This window comes from Ptychodera flava, chromosome 20 (genome assembly GCF_041260155.1).
Source record: "Ptychodera flava strain L36383 chromosome 20, AS_Pfla_20210202, whole genome shotgun sequence".
NCBI classification, from domain to species: Eukaryota; Metazoa; Hemichordata; class Enteropneusta; family Ptychoderidae; genus Ptychodera; species Ptychodera flava.
In genome coordinates this window covers 9,992,136-10,013,447 of record NC_091947.1, presented here as the reverse complement: position 1 = coordinate 10,013,447, position 21,312 = coordinate 9,992,136, and the positions used below count along the sequence as shown (strand labels likewise).

General features: G+C 36.2%; 1 protein-coding gene across 1 annotated transcript in view; it reads right to left on the bottom strand.

Moving 5' to 3' along the window:
* Window positions 1-277: 277 nt before the first annotated feature.
* Window positions 278-21,312, bottom strand: part of LOC139119987 (RNA-binding protein 41-like) — a 125,173-nt gene continuing 104,138 nt past the window's right edge. The window contains exons 6-8 of the mRNA XM_070683962.1: window positions 20,516-21,048; window positions 6,132-6,279; window positions 278-782 (exon numbers count right to left, since the gene is read on the bottom strand). Of these exons, the coding sequence (XP_070540063.1) occupies window positions 688-782; window positions 6,132-6,279; window positions 20,516-21,048 (776 nt within the window). The 3' untranslated portion in view covers window positions 278-687. The remainder of the gene's footprint in view (window positions 783-6,131; window positions 6,280-20,515; window positions 21,049-21,312) is intronic.

Sequence of the window (21,312 nt, the reverse complement as noted above, 5' to 3'; positions counted from 1 at the left end):
AAATTTGTTAACTTTGAATCATGCAAGCACATATACACAGCAACAAGTGTATAACATTATGAATCTCTGATCAACAATAACTTGAAGCAATTCCGATGAAGTATACACAAATGCTATTAACCACTTGATTAAATCCTTACTTCTTGAAAAAGTTAGATGAATGAGTCTGTGTTTATGATTAAAAGGGGCAGTATCACACACCAAATCGCTGGAATCACGTACAAAGTCACATGCACAAATTACAGTAATGCAATACACTCTCAGTGGAACAATCCTGTCCAGTATATATACATTGTTTTATTTCACCTCACTTTATAGTACATTGAGCCACAAAATTATTTACATAAATGAACTTTGTTTCTCTGGCATAAAACAGGAGTTCTGACCTCAAATACACATTTCACTAAAGAGTTATTTCAGGTCAGTCAATAGTCTTGGACGGTGAATTACCCACAAAAATGTTTCCTTGCATTCAACTTCAACTATATCTTCAAGGCAAAGTCAGAGTAGGAATCAATCTGTCTCTCTACTTGTCTGTATGCCTGTCTGCTTCGGTCTCATTGTCTCAGTTTCTGTTTCTTCACTGTGCATAAGAACAAGGAAAGCTTTTCTTCCCAAGATCTCTGTTGATACAAACAATCTTGGAATTTTTTGTATTGGTTTTTTTTCCCAGTTCCTCATACCACATCAACGGTTTTGTTTGCCATACTGTATGATAATAGGTCTGCCTTTTAACTGGAAGCCGTTGAACAGGCTCATGGCTTTACCAGCTGTCTCTTCACCTAGAGGGAACCAGGATAAAAAAAGATTGAGTCATTTGTACCTTAAAGGTTTAATAGAAAAAACAAACAGCTGGTACAGTTTGTGAACTGACTGCATTTTGAACATTTTCCAGGTATGCAGTGGACAACATCAGTCAGAATAGTGAAGCAACCAAACTGTAGGAACATAATTGAAATGGCAGAGAGTGTTGCAAAGGATATCATATAGTGTTTGATGATGTAATAATAGTTGCTTTCATTTTCCACCAGACCCTTTGGTACAATCTTTACCATTGGTCTTCGCACACACGGCACTGGACTCGTTAATTTCTCAAAGAAACGGCAATACAAGTCCATTGTATTTGTGCCCAAAATTAGGGTTACCGAGTGCTCTCACCAAAAAACATAAAATAAAATGTATGTTCATTATTTGGAAAGATGTCCCGGGATATCACTGACATCCAATATCTCTGTGCAAAATGTTCATTGGAAGACACACATTAATCAGTTTAGAAACACTATTACATATACTGGTAAAGGTCTGTTGAAGGGATATACCATTAGAGTTTAAGTCACTACATTCACTTTCAAAATGGGGTGTTTTGCTATGGTCTGTCATATAAATATGTAAAATTAGTCAGGATAGTCAAAAAATATTAACAATCTGTGGCTGGTTTGGCATCTTCCAGCCTAATCGAAGCGATGACATTTTCATACATTGAAACAGGGATAAGTGATATTAATAGGAGAACTTGGATCTTCAAGTTGGCAATCGTAGGCACTGGGACTTGTATAACCTGCTCTACAAGCAATTCAAGTGACTTTTTGGATGTGTGTAAGACTTCCTGTGTACAGGTAAGTCTTGGGTGAACTTTGTAAGCTGAAAAATGTCAACTGGAAAGGCTTAGGGGCCTCTCTTTCTATTTTCACTTGCTAATTATCTGGCTGGCACGCAGCGCATAATACCAGATGTGAACAGAGTTTGACTCAAAGCTATGAAGAGTGATTGTAAGGTTTGACATTTGGGCCATGTCACAGGCATTTAGTCAGATCTCTCACTGGCAAGAGATTGAGAAAATACGGTCTACAGGGTTTGGGTACTTTCAGCGTTTGCTGTTAGGGGCACTGATATTGATTGCGCATTTTTGTCGTATCATGGCTCCAAGATGCAAGCTTTTCAATAAATGTTGCTTGTAGGAAAAAAGAGATATGGTAATTCTGTTCACTGTTTCATTAATGGTACTTCTTGTACAAGAAAGAAATATACTAGGCTACTGGTATCATTTAATCTGGTGTCAGAATATATCAGCCAAAACAGGGATTGACTAGTATTGAAAATTGGTATTACAACCTATAATTTGTTATTTTTGTCTACATCAATAAACAGGTGATTCTTAGAGTAAACATAAAAATTGAAAAAAGACATGACGAGTAGACACATAGAATGTACATCTGTAATGTGTGTTACTTCTACTACAACATACAAAGGTATCATTACAAACTATATCATGGGTTCAATGATTGCCTATCATATTCTATTTACAAAGGAAATTTTCCATGTGTCCAAGCTACTCACATCTTTTGCTCAATGTCTATGTACATTAATAGGTGCATTACAAATGTACTTTACTATTATTATTATTATTATTACTTACATTCAATTTTCCCTGTATGACTCAAACTTCAATATTTCTGAAATTTTATTAACACACCTAAAGCAGATTTTGACTCCTTTAGTTGAAATGATTGACAAGTGAACGAATTCAGAGAGTTGAGAAAATCTTCTCCCATGTCTCTCATGAGCTATTTCTTTTCTAAGGCAAGGAATCAAATGACTTTAAAACAACAGTACAACACTGTTGTCTGTTTGTCTTGAGAATTTTCAAACTACTTTTTGCAAAAATTTGTGATCATGCTACTTTTTTAATTTTAAATTTTAATACCAAATTTGTAAAATCTTATCCATTTATATTTCACGTGACTGAAACCATCAGATTGTAACAACACAGACAATGTTACCCTTTAATATGTTTTGCAGATTAGGAACTTGTAGCCAGAAAAACCTGTTGAGGATTATTGCTTCCTCATTTCACAAAGCTCACTGATTCTGAAATCCTATTTGTCATTTGCAGCTTCATTCAAAGGGACTGCAAAAGACTTCATTGATAGAGTTAAACACTGTATTTTAGTCCTGCTATGATTGCAAGTTGAAGTGCCTAGAGATAATCACCATTATGTGATTGCAAAGCTTTCAAATTTAATTATGGTAATGGCTCCACTTTGGCAGTTAATGTGATGCATGTGATGCACAAAACCTGAAAAAAAGGTGGACACATCAAATATTAATCTGTGATGTGTGTCACTTCTACCTGAATATAAAAAATACACCATTACAAACTAGTTCATGGGTTCAGTGAAGGCATCCTGTTCCATTTAGTAAGGAAAATTACATTCAGTTTTCCCTGTATGACTCAAACTGTAATGTTTCGAAACTTTACTAATAAAAGTGACTAGAGCAGGTGTTGACTCTCAACGAACAACTGCATAAATTTAGAGAGTTGAGAAAAATCTTTGAAGTCAATGATAACTGTGGCTTTCTTGAGCTATTTCTTTTCTATCCACATGACTTAATAAAATTATTTGCTTTTGAGTACAATACTGTTGTCATTTTCTCTTGGGAATTTTGATGCTGTTTGCAATCATACTAATTGCTTTCTTTTGAATTTTGACAAAAAATTATAAAATCTTATTAATTCATATTTTACTTGACAGAAACCATCAGACTCTACTTACAATTAACACACAGAATATGTTACACTAAAATATGTTTTACTGAATCTGATTAAGATTATGTTGCCGGAAATGTCCATTGAGGGCAACATTGTGTCCTAATTGTACCAAGCAAAGTCATTGAATCTAAAATCCTTTTAAATTCGTCATTAGCAGATTTGTTCATCGGGACTATAGAAGAATTCATTGACACAGTAAAAGACTGTTTTTAGTTCTGCCCGGCTTACAAGTTTAAGTGCCTTGAGTGTCGGGAAATCACCATTATTAACATTGCCCAGTTCACAAATCTAATTATCGTAATAGCTCTGCATTGATAGTTAATGTAATTACATTGAGCTAGCTGCCAGAAATTAATATCTTAGGGAATGAGCCGGCAGATTTTCAGCAGATTAAAAAATAAGAAGATGGTAAGTAGAAGCACACATGCATAATAAATGACCCAAAAGATTGGGTATGCTAGATTAAATGGCAAAACATAGGATTAAAAAGGAAAACGGCAGAACTTTTCTGTAACTTGTTGCGTAGTTGAGTTAACTTTTACATAGAGTTAGCTGCAGGTTAAAAAGAGGAACGGATGTGAAATATGTGAAATATCAGCCATGTACACAGGTTATAAAAAGGTGTATGATTCCAATGGCGCAAATGAAAAAAACAGCATATTTTATTTCAAGGGATTGTACAGTATTTGAAAAGATTACCGCAATCCATAAAGAAGATTGTTGTCCATTATATCTTATCATTTTAAATGCTTTCATGTGGCCTTAACAAGTGATAAACTCAACATCAAACAACGCAGAATAGTTAAAGAAAGGCACAGCTCTTGGTGCATAAAGATTTGTGAGGCCTACCTGTTTAAGGAAGTATGTGCCTCAAAAGTGAAAGACTTAAACTTTTGCTAAACTTTCCTACAGGAAGATTTTAACCATTCTCTTTCAAAATCAAGAATAAAAACTGGGGATCACAGTGCAAATTTTGGCACTAGAGAAACAATTTACCCAAGATTTTGTGGTATTTGAAATTCAAAATGGTTGCCATCCCTGTGTTAACTCTATAGAGAAAAGTAAAACTTTCAAGATTTCAAAAACTAAGATGGTGACAAGTTTTCTTACACCAAGAGCTTTATAATGAGAGGTAGATCAGAAAAGAATTGTAAAAGTTTGAAAATCTGAATATCTGTCCCCCTGGCACATTCTACCTTAAAAACACTAAAATATTCATAATCATCCATTTCCTTGAGAAACCTGGTAAAAAGCTTGATATAAACTGTACATTTATCCTCAGGGCCTTATAGTATTGCTGGGACAGTCTATCAGTGGCCAAAGGCAGAGAGTGTGAGGCTGAAGGCCAAACCTCACCAGTGATACAGAAGAAAAGGAAGACATAAATTGGCAAGACATTGACAACCAACAAAATAAAACATTGAACTTCAAAAAAATTGCATTTGCCGGTCCAAAGCACCTAAAAACTTCCAAAACAGGTCTAATTTTTGGCCTGTAGAGGATTACGGGTGTAAATGATCACTCAACATGGCAGACTAGAAAACATAAATGCTAAGAACTGGCTGACAGTGAATCTTTGGCTAGATATGGCATATTCAAAATAAATGTGAGAAAAGATTTGAAATTTGGAAGTTGTTTCCAAATGATCAATATCACCTTTTATGATTTGAGGTTTATTTCGTTTTTCGACTTCTCACTGTTTTTTGTGTCATCCATTCTTCCTGTTACCACTACTGAGGTTTGGCAGTGGGCCTCACACTGTCAGCCCTGGGCCTCTGATAGACTTTCCCAGCAACACTGCCACCCCTTGTGCATATACCAAGCACGATGGTTGTTAAAGCATTGCATGTACAGAATGATGGAACATCATTTTTGCACTTTGTTAAAAGGGGAAAAGGAGGACACATAACCAGAGTACGATTGACGCATCAGGTTGAAATACAGATGTACTGAATTTTATTCACCCACTTTTCAATAGTTTGATCAAGAGCTATAAATGTAAAGTATTCGGTACATTCATTGCCACCTTGTAGTTGTCATGGTAACACTCGTTTATAAAGATCATGCGTACACTTCTTTGAATGACTCCCCCTCTCCCGATAAAAAGAAAAGGTCCGTCTTATCTCTACTTGAGATACAAAATAGCCTCAATACACCGTAATGCCTCTTTTCTATCTGTGCATGTTTTGAACTCTTAGAACACGCCGAGTTGAAGAAAACTCTATTAGGAACTCTTGTTGAAGAGGAAAATGATCAGACCAATTTGACAAATGGGGAAAGTGATTATACATAATAATGGAATGAGCCAGGAGATTTTCTTTTCCTGGGCTGCACAGAAGTTCAAACTACTGCAATAAAAATCAATGAGAATACAAAATTAGGTGTTTTTATGTGAATCCTGGATAGACTTAACATGGGTTTTCTTCACGCAACACAGTTGTTGAATAAAAACACATCAAGAGAGTGAAGAAAAAATACATTGAATTGTTCAAGATTATTTCTGCATTTACCTGGCTGGCCTTTTGGAAAGATTTCAACAAAAGAACACTGAGGGAGAAAAGTTTGTACAGCCGATACTTACCATTGAATGTGATGAATGCCTGACCTTTCATACGACCTGTTAATAGTCGAAATAAGATTTTAGGTCCCTGGGGTGACTGGTATCGAATGAACATTGAAATCAGATCAGACTCTGTCACTCCAGGGGAGAGATTCTTCAAATATAGGACCTACCGCGAGAAAACAAAAGTTCAGGTTATTTATTTCAAAGCCGGTAACAAACAATCTATATTTCATTGAAATCTGATCACTTTTTGGCCGGCGGCAATGTTACACCTACAGATCGGTTATGTCATTTTTAGACCGGAAAACCGGAAAATCCATGGCGCTCTAGTGAACCCAGGGGGTGGAAACTGTGTTTTTGGATCACTGGAATATTGGTTTCTAGTTACTTTACGTCTCCATTAGACAGCTTGATATGCAGACCTATCGGGTATCGTCTGAGTGGAAATGTTAAATACATGATGAGGAAAATTGACTCTGGCAATAAATGTTTGTCTCTTTTGATGTTGGACTCGCACAGACCCCATCTGCACAGAAGGCAAATGAGGAAGTGCTGAGAGAGAGATGATGGCTCCCCAAGAGATTGTTTAATCTTCATCAATAAGAGCGAGTTTGACATGGGAGAAATGTGATGGAGCTGAGTCTAATTCTGAGCACTTGCTTCTACTCAGTGAATTTTGTATCCAAAAAAGTTTGCTCATAGCCAACAAGGATTGGTGGTTGTCTTTCAATTAATAACATAATCTATACTGATCGATGCATAACCTCAACGGGTAAATGACCTACCCACTGCTGAATTCACATGCTTCAACAAATCATTAGTTTGCATATTTTCAGATCACATTACAAAACCAAAAAACTATACGTAAATTAGACTATGGCATATCCACAGTACAAGGTTCAAGGTCAAAGTGATGATGCTGAGACAAGGCTACAGTGAGACATTTAACAGCTCCATTAGCTGTAACTTTTGACATATTTTTGTTTTTAATTCTATTTACAAAATTCAGTCTCTCGTTCCACTCCAAAAATCACATTGAAATATCAAATATTCAACTTGTTATCATAGCCTATATGCCTGTTACATCCAATATTATTGTTGATAACTGAATTTAAGTCTGGACTTGAACTGATTTGCATATTCTAAACAATGCCTGACATCAGCAGGGCTAATAATTTGCATTTCAAAATTTTTAAACAGAAAGAATAAAAAAAATATTTGTTTATAATATAATGGAAATGTTATTTTCCCTTTAACCAGCAAAGGCATAGATTTCCAAATGTGATCTATCTTCAGGAACTACAACTTTCATTAATTCATTTTGACGAGGAAACTGCATCATTCCAGTACTACCTTACTTTCATGAAGATTAACAGTATACTTTGTTCCAACACAGTTACTGCAGTGAATAGCTCACATTTTTTCCATGCAGTATCAATTTTTGTCAAATTGGTTACGGTTAAAATAATGTGTATTTATTCCATTTTCTTTTGCCATCTAAAATATGGGGATTTTTTCAAGTGTCGTCTAACAAAAAAGAAATGGAGGGCTAAAAATGCTCATTTGAGGGTACTACTGTTAGCTTTTATTTATATGCCTTTGATACCTTAAATTCAAACTTTCATGATAATCAGGGGTTTTATTAAGTTTTGAAGTAGGGGGCTAGAATGAAAATTTAGGCGGCTTGCAGCTGCCATGACCACAAAGCGGTTGTCGTCGGGGGAGGGTCCGGGAGGGGGTGTTCCCCCTCCCGGCCGAAGGCCGGAAACCCTGAAAAATGAGCTAAAATTTACTTTTTACAGCTTACAGTCACTTGAATTTCTAGTATTTTCAGGAGAATTGTCAGCAGTGTTCCAGGGCAATTTGTGTTCATATCATAAAAGCCATTTTCCTGGGAGATTAGGCCTAAATATGATATTCATAATTAAAAATGATAAAATGTGGTAATGTTGACGATAATTTGAACAAAGAAAACAAGTCTTTAGAGCCTCTGTGCTTTTAGGAGGTAAACTATAATGATTCACTATTATTAATGATATAAATTTGATATGTAGATGGTATTATACTGTGTTACATCTAGACAAGGGGATAGGGGATCCCCCCTCTGTTGAAACGTTGGCACCCCAAATTAATTTGTCAAGGACCACTCCCCCCCCCCCCCCCCCCTTCCATGAAATGTTGCCAGTCACACCTTAGAGGTACAAGTAGAACACATGAACTGGTGAAATGCCCCCGAAATTTTCTGGAAAAGGGGAAAATCCCCCTTGTTGATGCCATCCTGGATGAAACACTCATAATGTTATGCTTAAAATTAAGAACCCTGATGTTTGGTATGGAAATCTGTAGATGAAGAACTTTGATACCACTGGAGAGGTAAAAAGGATAATTTATATAACGAATAATGATAAAAAATGACAATCATTACCATATTTCGCAAATAGAATCAAAGATCCTCAAGGTTATTTGACTATATGGGTATGCAAAGTAAGAACCTTGATATAGGATATGAAATTTGTACGTTCAGAAGCGCACATTTGGATTTAATCTGACGATCGCTTTTGAAGTGAATTTAGAGGTCTGATCGTATTGTAACCACTTTGGGCGACGTTCTTATTGGCGTCGATAGACCGAAGAGCAGTACATATCATACATCCAGCTGGTTATACGCCTACCACAGTGTAAAGCACATCGGCTTTCTAAATTCCAACTGTAATCGGAAAGTTTTTCGTGACAAAAATATCAGGTCGTTAAATCCACGTAATTATCCTTCTCTTGTTTCTTGGTCCACTTCAATACCGAGGATCGAACAGCAAAGCTTGACCTTGCGATCGCTTCCGTCTTCATTTGTTCATCGACCATTTTGAGTTGAGCTAACGACGGCCGACAGGTGTAGTATGCACGTTTTCATTAGCGTATATAAAGGTCACCAATAGGAATCAGCAATTCAGGTAGCCGATAGAATCGTCAATTGCAATTCCGATTGTTATTGAGGCAGTATACGCAAGACCGTGCTGCATCGTAGTACAAGGCGATTGTAGTAGTCGCTCGTCTTCTAAATTTTGTTTCACATAAAAGCCGTTGAAAAGTTTGATTACACGTACGGCTTGTGAAACTTGTCCGTATCATTTCAGAAGGTAAAAATATGTTAGCTATGAAAGAGTTCAATTTTCCAAAAAAGTAGCCGGCGAAATCGTGAAAGTAACCGGTCAATTTTGCCGGCTGCCAGCTTTTAATGAAACCCCTGATAATGGTGTGCAACTTTGCATTTTATGAGTATCATCACAGTTTTTGCATCAGTGATGTGCTTCAAGACCATGTGGACTCTAAAATATTATTCAAAGGAAAGAGGTCAACGTACTAGGTGAGAGTCAAAAGATTTTTAGTTAAATCCATGCCTTTTACACATTCAAACTTTTCTTCACTAAAGCAAACTGATGGACAAGGTACTAAACATACAATTATAGACTCAAATAAAAAAATCCAGAAAAGTGGTAATTTCTGATCATCAGACGAGGGTTAGGTCATGGGTTTTGAAAGCAGCTGGCACAACCTTCTCAAATGTGGCACCTACCATACATCACTCTGCAAGTCACGGTAAGGAGGTGAATACACAATCCTGATATAATTGACTAAATATACTATCTTGATGCCCAATTATCACAATTCAAGGTCAAGGGCATATTATATTATCTAACATTACATCTTGAAATTACTCTATACAACAACATGCTAGGTCCGTATCACATCCTGAAAGTTATAAATTACAAACTGCAGTAACTGTATTTGATTAAAAACAATTACCCAACTATTTATCGAAAGTCCATCATAGCTATGTTATTACTTGTGATTGAAAACTCAATAATTTAAGCCTGAAAGCAAGGGATTAAAAAGACTTTTTGTACTGCTGACAGATTTTACAGAATACATGTTCACAATCTCTCCAAGTTCTTCTTTTGCGAAATGGAGCATGCTGTGTGTAATCCACTGTGGTTTCACATTCTGCTTGCCAATTGAATACCTAAATAGGACAGGCATTAAGCTAGATTACAATAATGGCTGTGAGTAGGTTCAGTAAGTACTAATCCCCCTGGAGAAATGCCGGTAGATTTGCAAAGTCTTTTCCTCCCATGTAGTGCTCAATATCCACTTCTCTAGAACCACTTTAGAACCCAAACTTGAGTGAACAAAGTTTGTTATCTCACTCTTGGACAGGAAATAGCTTTTAAACAAATCATTATTACAAATATTAGGGAAAAAAATGTGAGACACTGATCCTATGTTAACTGTTTATCCACCTGGTCCTCACAATTTGAAAACTTTATCACATACTAGGAAGTTTTGACCATCAATTTATTTCATGAAAGAAATAGATGGTCCCAGGAGAAAATAAAAGGACTTGGCCTTTAATGATCATGTCGTTCGTACAAAACTTCATATTACTAACTGTTTGCATTCATACCTAGAAACTTAGGTGTACTTATTGCTGGAGTTCATCTCAAGAATCCTAAATTGTTGCGTGTTACTTCCATATGCAAATCTGTATGCTGTCTTTTCCAGATAGACTGAGATTGACTGTATACATTCAATGGAGGATCTGGGCAGGATCACACTGTTTGCAAAGTTCTACAATCATTGTGGAGTGGCTTTGACCATTGAAATATATCAATAACTTATGCTATCTTACTGTTTTTGGTATTTTTTAAGAAATTTGAGACAACTTCTAGCGTCTCACACCATTATTGTTGTTTCACTGTTATTTCCAGCACACCTAAATTTCTTTTCAAGAAACATAATACAACAACAGATGGGCGGCATGGCTATATTTTATGATTTATTCTTTATCATCATATAATATTATCAAATGATACTCTGAGATCATCATTAATGATTATCTCAGACTGTCACACAAATATTTGATTTCCTTTTTGCTATACTGTATAATACAAAACTTGACGTTTTAAAACGGAAACAAAAAAACATAGGACTGTACATGCAAAAAGTCTGTATATGAATATCGTGTAGTGAATGAAATTGAAATGTTAACTGGGTAACAAAAGTATTTAGGAATTTCTTTGTACAAACATTAATTATTCTCTGAATTTTAGAATTCAATATTTCCAGACATTGATGATTGCCATTTTGGGACATTGAGAACTGCCATTCTGAGACACTGAGAATTGCCCTTTTTAGACAATGAGAATTGCCATTTCCAGACATAAAGAATTGCCATTTCCTGATATTGAGAATAGCCATTTCTAGACACTGAGAACTGCTCTTTTTTGACACTGAAAATTGCCATTTTCAGACATTGAGAATAGCCATTTCGAGACACTGAGAATTGCTATTTCTAGACACTGAGAATTGCCATTTCTAGACACTGACAATTGCCATTTCCAGACATTAAGAATTGCCCTTCACACATTGATAATTGCCATTTCGAGACAGTGAGAATTGCAATTTCTAGACATTGAGATTGCGATTTCCAGACATTGACAATTGCCATTTCCAGACATTAAGAATTGCCCTTCACACATTGATAATTGCCATTTCGAGACAGTGAGAATTGCAATTTCCAGACATTGAGAGTTGCCATTTCCTGACATTGAGAATTGTCATTTCTAGACACTGAGAATCGCTATTTCCAGACATTGACAACAGCCATTCTTGTCTTAACTGAACAGTTTCAGACAAGCCTAAGCCAAAGGCACTCCTTCAGAAATTGAAAACTGATGCAATATTGAATACGTCAACAGGTTTGCCGGGGGGACAGGAGCCAACTCCCACTGGAAGATCTGCCGTAGTTAAATATTCATCAAAAGCCTTAGTTTGTAACAACAAATGCGCTTTAAGCCTCAGAGCAGATGCATAATCTGTAAGGAGAAGCTAGTGAAAGAGGCTGTACAATATGTAGAGTAAAAACTTCCTTTGAGGAGAAGAAAATGCCGTTATTACTTAAGTATTTGAAAATTTTGTGAAAATGTCATTTTATGCCTTTGGAGGGATCTCAAGTTAATGCCTAGATATTGTGCACATTTTTCTTTCTGAAAAATATTCCACTATAGAAAATAAATATATTATATGCTAATCCAGGCAAGTGACTTTTTCTTCATCATCAACACATCATACCACAATTTCATTTCTAAATAATGACTTCCTCGATACAAGTGAATGAAGAGGACATTAAAACTGAAAAGGTCAGTGTACCGCTACCCTGTACTCTTCAGCATTAAAAAATTTCAAGGGGTATCATACTGTAGTGAATATGCCTACTATCATATTAAAATACACTTTAACAAAAGTACAAATGTCAAATTTGTAATTTCCATATGCTACCTTGTTACGATAGAGTTCACTACACTGCATCCTGGGTGAGAGCCTGCACATAACGCTGCAAATTTGAAGCGGTGAAGTCGCTGTGTACTAATATACATATTATTTAGAACAGATCCTTATTTTTGAACACAAAGAAAAGAGTCACTTGCCTGCACATACAACCTTGGTGTGGTTGACTCAGGAATACCACACTGGCAAATATTGGAAAGGTGAACTACATAAAATAATGTTAACCCTTCTGGTCCCCTTTCACCCAAAACCTTTACTTTGCAATTATTTGCCTAATTTGACTCCAGATTAACAATACTAAGAGCATGAGTATGTTTGGTTGTTTGGTTCTGTTGAGTGATTCAGCAACTAAGGTATATTTACGTTAAACTCTTCACCATAAACAGCACATTACATTAACACTTCAGTCAATGAGCATTGGTCAACGATTTAAATTAGAACACACTCAATTTCAAATTAGAGCATTTTGCAAGTATAATCACAAAAAGACCACACATGAGAACAACTTAAAACTAAAAAAAAATCTATCAGGTCAATACCCTCTCTCCAAATGGCATAAGCAAACAACTAGACAAACAAAATTGGTGATGTAAATATTATTATCTCCTAAGAAAGTGTATCCGTTTTAATCCTAATGGTTCTATCATCTCTATGCTCTTTGTTCATGCTCCATCTGACCAGATTTTCCTTGTAAGTATATTATCTTGAATCTGATAGAAAATTATAGAAACAAACAAAAATTTCTAAGGGCATCTTCCGTAACTCATGAAAATGTGATTGTACATTATACATATATATATTATATATTACACAATGTACCAAAAAGTACACATAAATTGTTATTTTTGAGTGAAAGAAAGGTATAAAAGAGAATAGCTGAAAATGAACGAAACTGGGTTAGTAAAACCTTCCAAATAATGTGCTCACCTATGCATCATAAATACTAAGGTGACCAATTTTTCAAAAAAATGTATCAAAAAATTAAATATGAAATACAGTAGATACTTTTCATACATTTAATATGTTGAAAAGAAATGAAACATGAAAAGGTTTATGCATAATCCTCATTACAAATTTAGGACTAATCTCAAATTCAATGAATAATATATAGCAATATATTTCAATTGTGAGAAAGATAAAAGCGGACAGATTTTTCAACCTGCTCTTCTTTGAATCAGCTTACAGTACACATGCTATCATACTAAATGGCTTTTGTACTTATTGCATGAGGACAGCAATGCATAAACAACTCTTAGAATAAGTCTAGAATCACTGCATAAAACAATTTCTGATTGGGAAAGTTGTGAGGAATAAGTTTATTGAAGAGAAACTTACAAGATCCTCATGATCAGTCATTAAATGGATAATAGTTGGACTGATCATTGATCCTGGATTGTTTAGTATCCTATTTTTCGTTCAAAGTGCATTCGCAGTAGTTTTTGAGAGAAACACTGCTAGATATACTGTGTGACAGGTAGACCTTAAATGTCATTTGGAGGCAAAATAACAATCAATTTGCAGCAATTACGCACAAAGCTGTAAAACTTTACACAGCAATTTGTAAAAATTTATGTTATTGTGAAGTGCACCTCTGTGACCTAGATAAAAGACGGAGGTGTTAGGATGAAGTCAATGGGAAGAGGTCCTGATTTGACATCTGCATACCTTTATCACGGGTAAATTATTGTGAGTGGAAATAAATCTTTTCCCTCATTAACCTGTAGTATTAAGATTAAATTTTACCGCTTGATGTAAAAATCTCCCGGGAATCTGATTTAGCTGGAGACCATAAAACTAATGATTCAACAATAAACAGCTTACGCCGCCTTTGTACATTTCCCTGCTCTAAAGATAAAAGTAAAAACAATAATTTAAGCCACTTTCCTAGCCTCTATAGTATATGCACTTCAAGCAGAAATGGAAGATTAAACAACACTGAAATACTTTTGCTTGTATTTGATGATGGAGTGTTAATGTAGTGCGTTCCCTTAGGGCATAATTTATTCATAGTGACAAGTCTATTAAAAGCATAACATTGCCACAGCACATTTTGATAATTCTCTGTGATAAACAGCAACCCCCTTCCCTTCCATGGACTCATTAAAATGAGTTTGTATTAAAAGGCCTAGTTTATCAGGAATTCAATTGATAAGTAGCTTCAGTGGATCTTGTTATTGGCAGCTTGTGTAACAAATGTTAAAACCCTATTGCTATTTCAGTATGTCCTCGTAAAATTGAAACAGAAAGTTGAAGCTAAAGGTATGGCTTTGTGACTAGATCAGAGTATTTCTCATTCTCGTAAGAACTTAAAAGTATAACTTGTAGTTGCAGAAAGCTCCGGCCAACACTTTCATAAAAGATTGTTCAGTGTTTTCATATCAATAGCAGAGGTAGAGTGGCTGTGGTAATGGGCTTGTCTGTTGTACTCTACCTCACTCGTGGCAATTCTACACAGGTTTATCACTTTGCTTTGAATTTTCATGAAGCGACACAGTTTGCCTCGAGCTTCACTTCATTTGAGAAATGCCCTGCTGTGATTTCTACAGAAAGCAATTTCAAGGCAAAAGAGTCGCAGGTAGAAAAGAGGGATGTTGTCTGTCGTCTCAACGCTCTGAGGCGAGCTTTTGACAGCGTCATGCTCCAGGCCATTACCTATTGGAGGATAAGATACACACGTATATTATGGAATAGGAATGCATTCATATGAAAAAAATGAATGGGAAAATATTGAAAGGTATAGCACAAATTCAATAGGGCTTTACTCTACAACCCCATGGTTTAACATGCTGCAAAAAGTGCTGGCCAGTCAAAACTATCTTTTCAGTTGTACATTTTAACCACACCTACCAGTATGGTTAATATACAAAATACTATCACAAAGTTCACATTCATATGTATGTTCAAATCAATCATGGTTTAAGCCATGCAGTGATATGACAAGGAACATTCAGAACAGTTGTCATACAGAAGGATGGGTATTCAAAAAATTGAAAGAGTTTGTGACATGTACAGTAATTGAACATTTACTTTGGCCATGGCAGTGTCTTTTTCTTTGAAATAAGAATGGATGGAATTGACAGGCAGCAATGCTTTGAAATGAGAGACAATTCCAGATAAAATACATCGCACAAGTATTTTGACCATGAAATGTCATTTTGAGATCTGGATTGAAGAGTAGAAAGTCAAAGAAAAGAAATCCAGACAGTTTCTGATGTAAATTGTGCAGTTAGTTTGACCATGTCTCTTCAAGACGTAGATTGATCGACCAATTTGCTTTCTACACACGTTATCCTGAACAGTACGAGTTTATTCAATGAAGCCTATGATGTGTTAAGCTGTGATACAATAAGTTGATTGCGACCAAAATGAATTTCTGTTCACCCTTTGATGTCGACCGTTAAACATTTCTGACATCATTCAATGTTTGAATTTGTCTTTGTAGAAATTCAAACCGAGTCGCTCAAACAAATGAATGTTTAGACTTTGTACATGTACATCTGTTTACACTTCATTGAATCACTGCATGGAAAGCCGAACATGCTCCTGTGTTTGTAGAGACACATGCATCAGACAGACACTAACCAAAAAGAACAGCATTCAATTTTGAAATTCTTCAATTGATTTTATTAATAATAAATCATCGTTGATGACACAGTCCCCGCTTGTCCATTTTGTTATAATCTTTGGTGTCTAGGTAGCTGTAGTCTAGGTAGCTGTGGAATGACATTGATGCAACGGGTGCATCAGGCCTGTGACTTGCATAATAAAGTAATCTGAGGAACGTTCAATAAATGACTCATCTCTGCCGGTAATGACCACTAAAGGAACTTTTGATTACATCACACATAACAATGCCCTTACTGCCTCCAGTGTCGTGATTGGCACATACTATACACATGGTTTGGTGGAATTTTCGAAATGGTATGGGATCGGGTATGTTGTTGTAATCAGCCATTTCGGATCATATAATGAAACAATTTAATGTGCACAAGAATGCAGCCATAGTACTTTATCTTCGTATCCCGTTTGAACAAAATCAGTCCATCGAGGGACAGTGACCTATGTTTATGTTTCAAAGACATAAAAAAATCACACAAAATTTAAATCAAATGGCTGTTTATTGACCATATGGATCATAGCACAAAATTAATAGACATGCATATGTATGCCACAGCACTTTATCTTTGTACCAAGTCTCAACAACATTGGGTAAAGAATATTTGCATATGATTAAGCCTCAAAGACATGAAAAAATCCAAAAATGACCATCTAACAGCGATATTGGAAAAAAATGACAATCTGGCAGCCATATTGGAACATGTCACGAAGTAAACTGACATATGCGATCTTTGTGCCAAGTTTGGACAAAATGGTGTAATGACCTTTGAATTAAGATTCAAAGACATGCAAAATTCCAACAAAATGGCAGTTCTGCAGCCATATTGGATCCTATCCCAAGCTCAATTGATACATGCATATGTATGCCATAGTGCTTTGCCTTTGTGCCAAGTTTGAACCAAATCGGTTCAAGGATGTTTGAGTTATGGTTCAAAGACATGAAAAAATTGCAAAAAAATGGCCGCCTGTCGGCCATATTGGATCATATCATGAAATAAATTGGTGTTCATATGAAGGGCATAATGTTTTGCTTTTGTGCCAAATTTGAACAGAATTGGTTCAAGGATGTCTGAGTTATGGTTCAAAGACATGAAAAATCGCAACAAAATGGCCGCCTCACGCCCATATTGGATCGTATCGCAATATAATTCGACATGCATATGTAGGACATAGTGTTATGCCTTTGTGTCAAGTTTGAACAGAATCGGTTCAAGGATCTTTGAGTTATGGTTCAAAGACACGAAAAATCGCACACAAAATGGCCGCCTCGTGGCCATATTGGATTGTATCACAAAATAATTTGACATGCATATGTAGGCCATAGTGTTATACCTTTGTGGCAAGTTTGAACAGAATCGGTTCAAGGATGTCTGAGTTATGGTCCAAAGACATGAAAAATCGCAACAAAATGGCCGCCACGCGCCCATATTGAAACATATCGCAAAATAATTTGACATGGATATGAAAGCCATAGTGTTATGCCTTTGTGCCATGTTTGAGCAGAATGTGCTCAAGGATGTCTGAGTTATGGTCCAAAGACATGAAAAATCGCAACAAAATGGCCGCCACGCGCCCATATTGAAACATATAGCGAATTAATTTGACATGGATATGAAAGCCATAATGTTATGCCTTTGTGCCCAGTTTGAGCAGAATGTGCTCAAGGATGTCTGAGTTATGGTCCAAAGACATGAAAAATCGCAATAAAATGGCCGCCTCGCGCCCATATTGGATCGTATCACAAATAAATCGACGTGCATCTGTAGGTCATAGTGCTATGCCTTTGTGCCAAGTTTGAACGAAATTGGTTAAGCAGTGTCTGAGAAACTGTTGATGACGGACGGACGGACGGACGGACGGACGGACACACGGACGGGACCCAATCTATAAGTCCCCGCCGGACTTCGTCCGCGGGGACTTATAAACCTTCATTTGATCGACCTACATTGGTTTTAATACAAACAAATTTCCCTCAAATTTCTGTATGTACCCTTTTCTGAAAGGTTGTCCTGAAAGATTGCTCCTTATCCGTTGACAAAGGGACTTCTACATTTTTGTAAAGTAATAACGTAGTGGTTACTGTACACTGTCGATTTATATGTAAATAAATGTACAACACCAAGGAAGTTTTCTTTTAAACTTTCCAGCGTGAACACAGGAGCTTAACACTGGCTGGCTCAAAGTGGGAAAAGTATATTCAACTGTGTTACAGTGGAAGGACATGACACTGCAACTGATGGACAGCTGGCAATCAGCTTTTACAACCAGAAATAGTATGGTCACAGGAAGTAATGTATTCTACGCTGTGTTCTAGTACAAACTGAGAGTTAGGCAGCAAATCCTGACAACTTGAAAGTGAATGTAGGCATTCTTGTCCATTGATTAGAGCTTTTAGGGATTGTAGGCGACAGGTATCCATCATAATTGCCGGCCATCTGTGACATTTCCTGGACATGTGACTGTTAATAACATAGAAATATGACTGTGGGTCTCATCTGTGCAGTACTAGGCTACCATTAAGACTTCTTTAATACAATCCGTGCGTAGCTTGCCGGCATGCTACACATAAATTGCCCCTAATCTTCATTCCCCGGATGAATTCTCCCAGTAGCATTGTCAACACTCACTATTACAGCCAAGAAAATCTCTGTCAAGTGTACTCTGCAGAACCAAGGACATGTTCTGTATGGGCTTCTCAAAATGTCATTTTAAAGCACACAGAAGAAAATATCAAAAACATGTTCGATACACAGCAATTTGGTAATGGCCGGGTGTTTCTGCCTGAGGGATCCAAACTGCTTTCAACAACAGCCCATGCAAACATTAACTCAAATCTTTACAGTAAAAGCAAACTGCGAATCAAGAAACGTTGGAAGTCACTGAATCACTAATGCGGAGCAAATCACTCATAAAAATTCAGCCAACAGAAGCAAATCTCTCATAATTTAATACATCCAAGCATGAATGCAGAATACATGTAGAGCACTTGGCTAAAAAATAATCTTTGCTCTGTCTTTTCTTGACAAAATTATACGGTAAAGTTTGGCATTTGCCATAATATATATTTTATCCATGGCATTTGATTAAACATAGATAAAGGTATCATGAAATACATCTACTGAGTGATAAAATTTTGATAATCGATATCCAAAGGGGTATATTCTGCATACTAGATTTGCTCACAGGTATTCTGATATTTGATCCCTTTGAGAGACACCAGGGCATTATATGATATTAGATAATTAGAGATGGTCTTCAGTCAGTTTTTTATCCTACACTGCCACGCACAACACCCACACAATACCGTCTACCTTCTTGGATGATAATTAATGCTGTGTTGACAGGCTAAACAGTGGGTGTTTCAACACGTTTTAAGGAGTAGAACAAAAATTTGTGGTTGACATTCCAAACAAAAATAGTGAAAAAATAATTCAAATACGTGAAAAAAACCATCAGATCTTACAGCTACTGGCCCTTTAAAAACTGCTCACCACGACGACGAAGTAAAGCTAACCTTCCCTCGTGTCTGGAATTCCAACTTTAACAAAAATGGCGTTAACTTGATGAAATCGAAGTGGCTGTGTTTGCGACTATTGCCATAGAAATTGCATTAAACTCACCAATACGTCTAATTTCCTGTCACACTCAATGGTTGGTATTCATTCATTCTTATTGGCTTAATGATAACGACATGCTTCACACTAACGTTTTGCATTTGTTTAAAATTTGATTTCCTTATATTGAATGGTATTCATTAAGATGCGTCTCAAGGGCCACTGAAATCAAAAACCAGTCGTTTCTACTTTGTCCCAGTTATTCTCATGAGTTTACATGAAAAAAGCCAAAATTTTCCTTCTCAATGTTAGACACTAGAATTTGTATGCAAAAAACGGGATAAAGAAATGGATCTTTTTGCTGTATACATTTATTGTCAATATATACCAGATAATTCATATTTTAATAATAAGTCATTGTGTTATTGGTTCATCTTGTTATCTGGTACCTTTCCTCCGAAACACAGGGATTACAGATTTCATTTCTGGATTCTGTCAAGGTCTCTCGTCCACACGCATTTATTTTGTAACAGTTAAATAAAGGGCACTTCAAAACTTAGGTTTCTATACACATGCACAAGTAATGTATATGCACAAAACAAAATGAATATTATGTGATACTTTCATAATTGACGGGGTTATCTACTTTGCCCAAAGCAAAATGAATATTACACAGTAAAGTCATAATTGCCAGGATTATATTTTGTCATAAGGCCATCATGTGTCTGTAATGTTTACCTTGGATAGCAAATATATTATGAACTTTGTAAGGATATACAAAATAAGAAAGACATTATGAATATCACATTAAGTTAACACTGCAATGTTTTAAAATTTGTATAAAGAGAATTAAATCCTTTTCCAGCCAACATTGTTGTGCATACCCACCTTATTAGGTTTCCCTGGCGTGTAATCTTTAAATCTCGGAATATTCCGTATTTCTTCAGTGCTCAGTCTGTTTTTGACAATCTCATTCTCGGGAATAATCTGCACTCTGCCTTGTAACTGCCCAGGTGCCCTGGAGGTGTTGTCAACACGTTCCGCACTGGATTGAGTGACTGTTGAAGATATGTCTGCCACAGACGGCACTTTTTCAGTTGGTTCAGAATCTGTCACATGGCTTTTGCATTCAAGGGCCTCTGAGTTTGAAGAACTATGAGCTATCCTGCCCAGTTCATGATGAGATTGTACATCGCCGAGCTCTCCAAGTGTCTCCTTCTTAGTTTTTGGTCCAATCTCATCATAAAAATCCTGCTGCTCAGAGCTAGAGTTTTCTACACTATGATGTCCACTGACACCTTCACAGTATTTTCCCTGGTTTTTGGACTTCCTTGCATGTTTTCTTGATCTTGGAAACAAAGTTTCTGCAATGCTGTCCAGATGGTTGATGGGGTGTTCTAGTATTGTATTTGATGTTCCTCCTGTTAATGAGAAAGGAAAAAAATATTTTGTGATTTTGTAAAATCTTATTTAGATGTGTATTTAATTGACTCTATACTGTCATATGACTTTCATTTTCTAAATTTATCCACTTATTCTATTTAAATGTGTCTGCTGAGTAATGTTAACGACATGCTTAATCCTTTCACATGAATGAATGAATGAATAACTGAGAAATGCTTTGTAGAAATTTAGTGCTTCACATGGATAGTGCTGATGGTGATATTTTCATTCTAGGTACCATT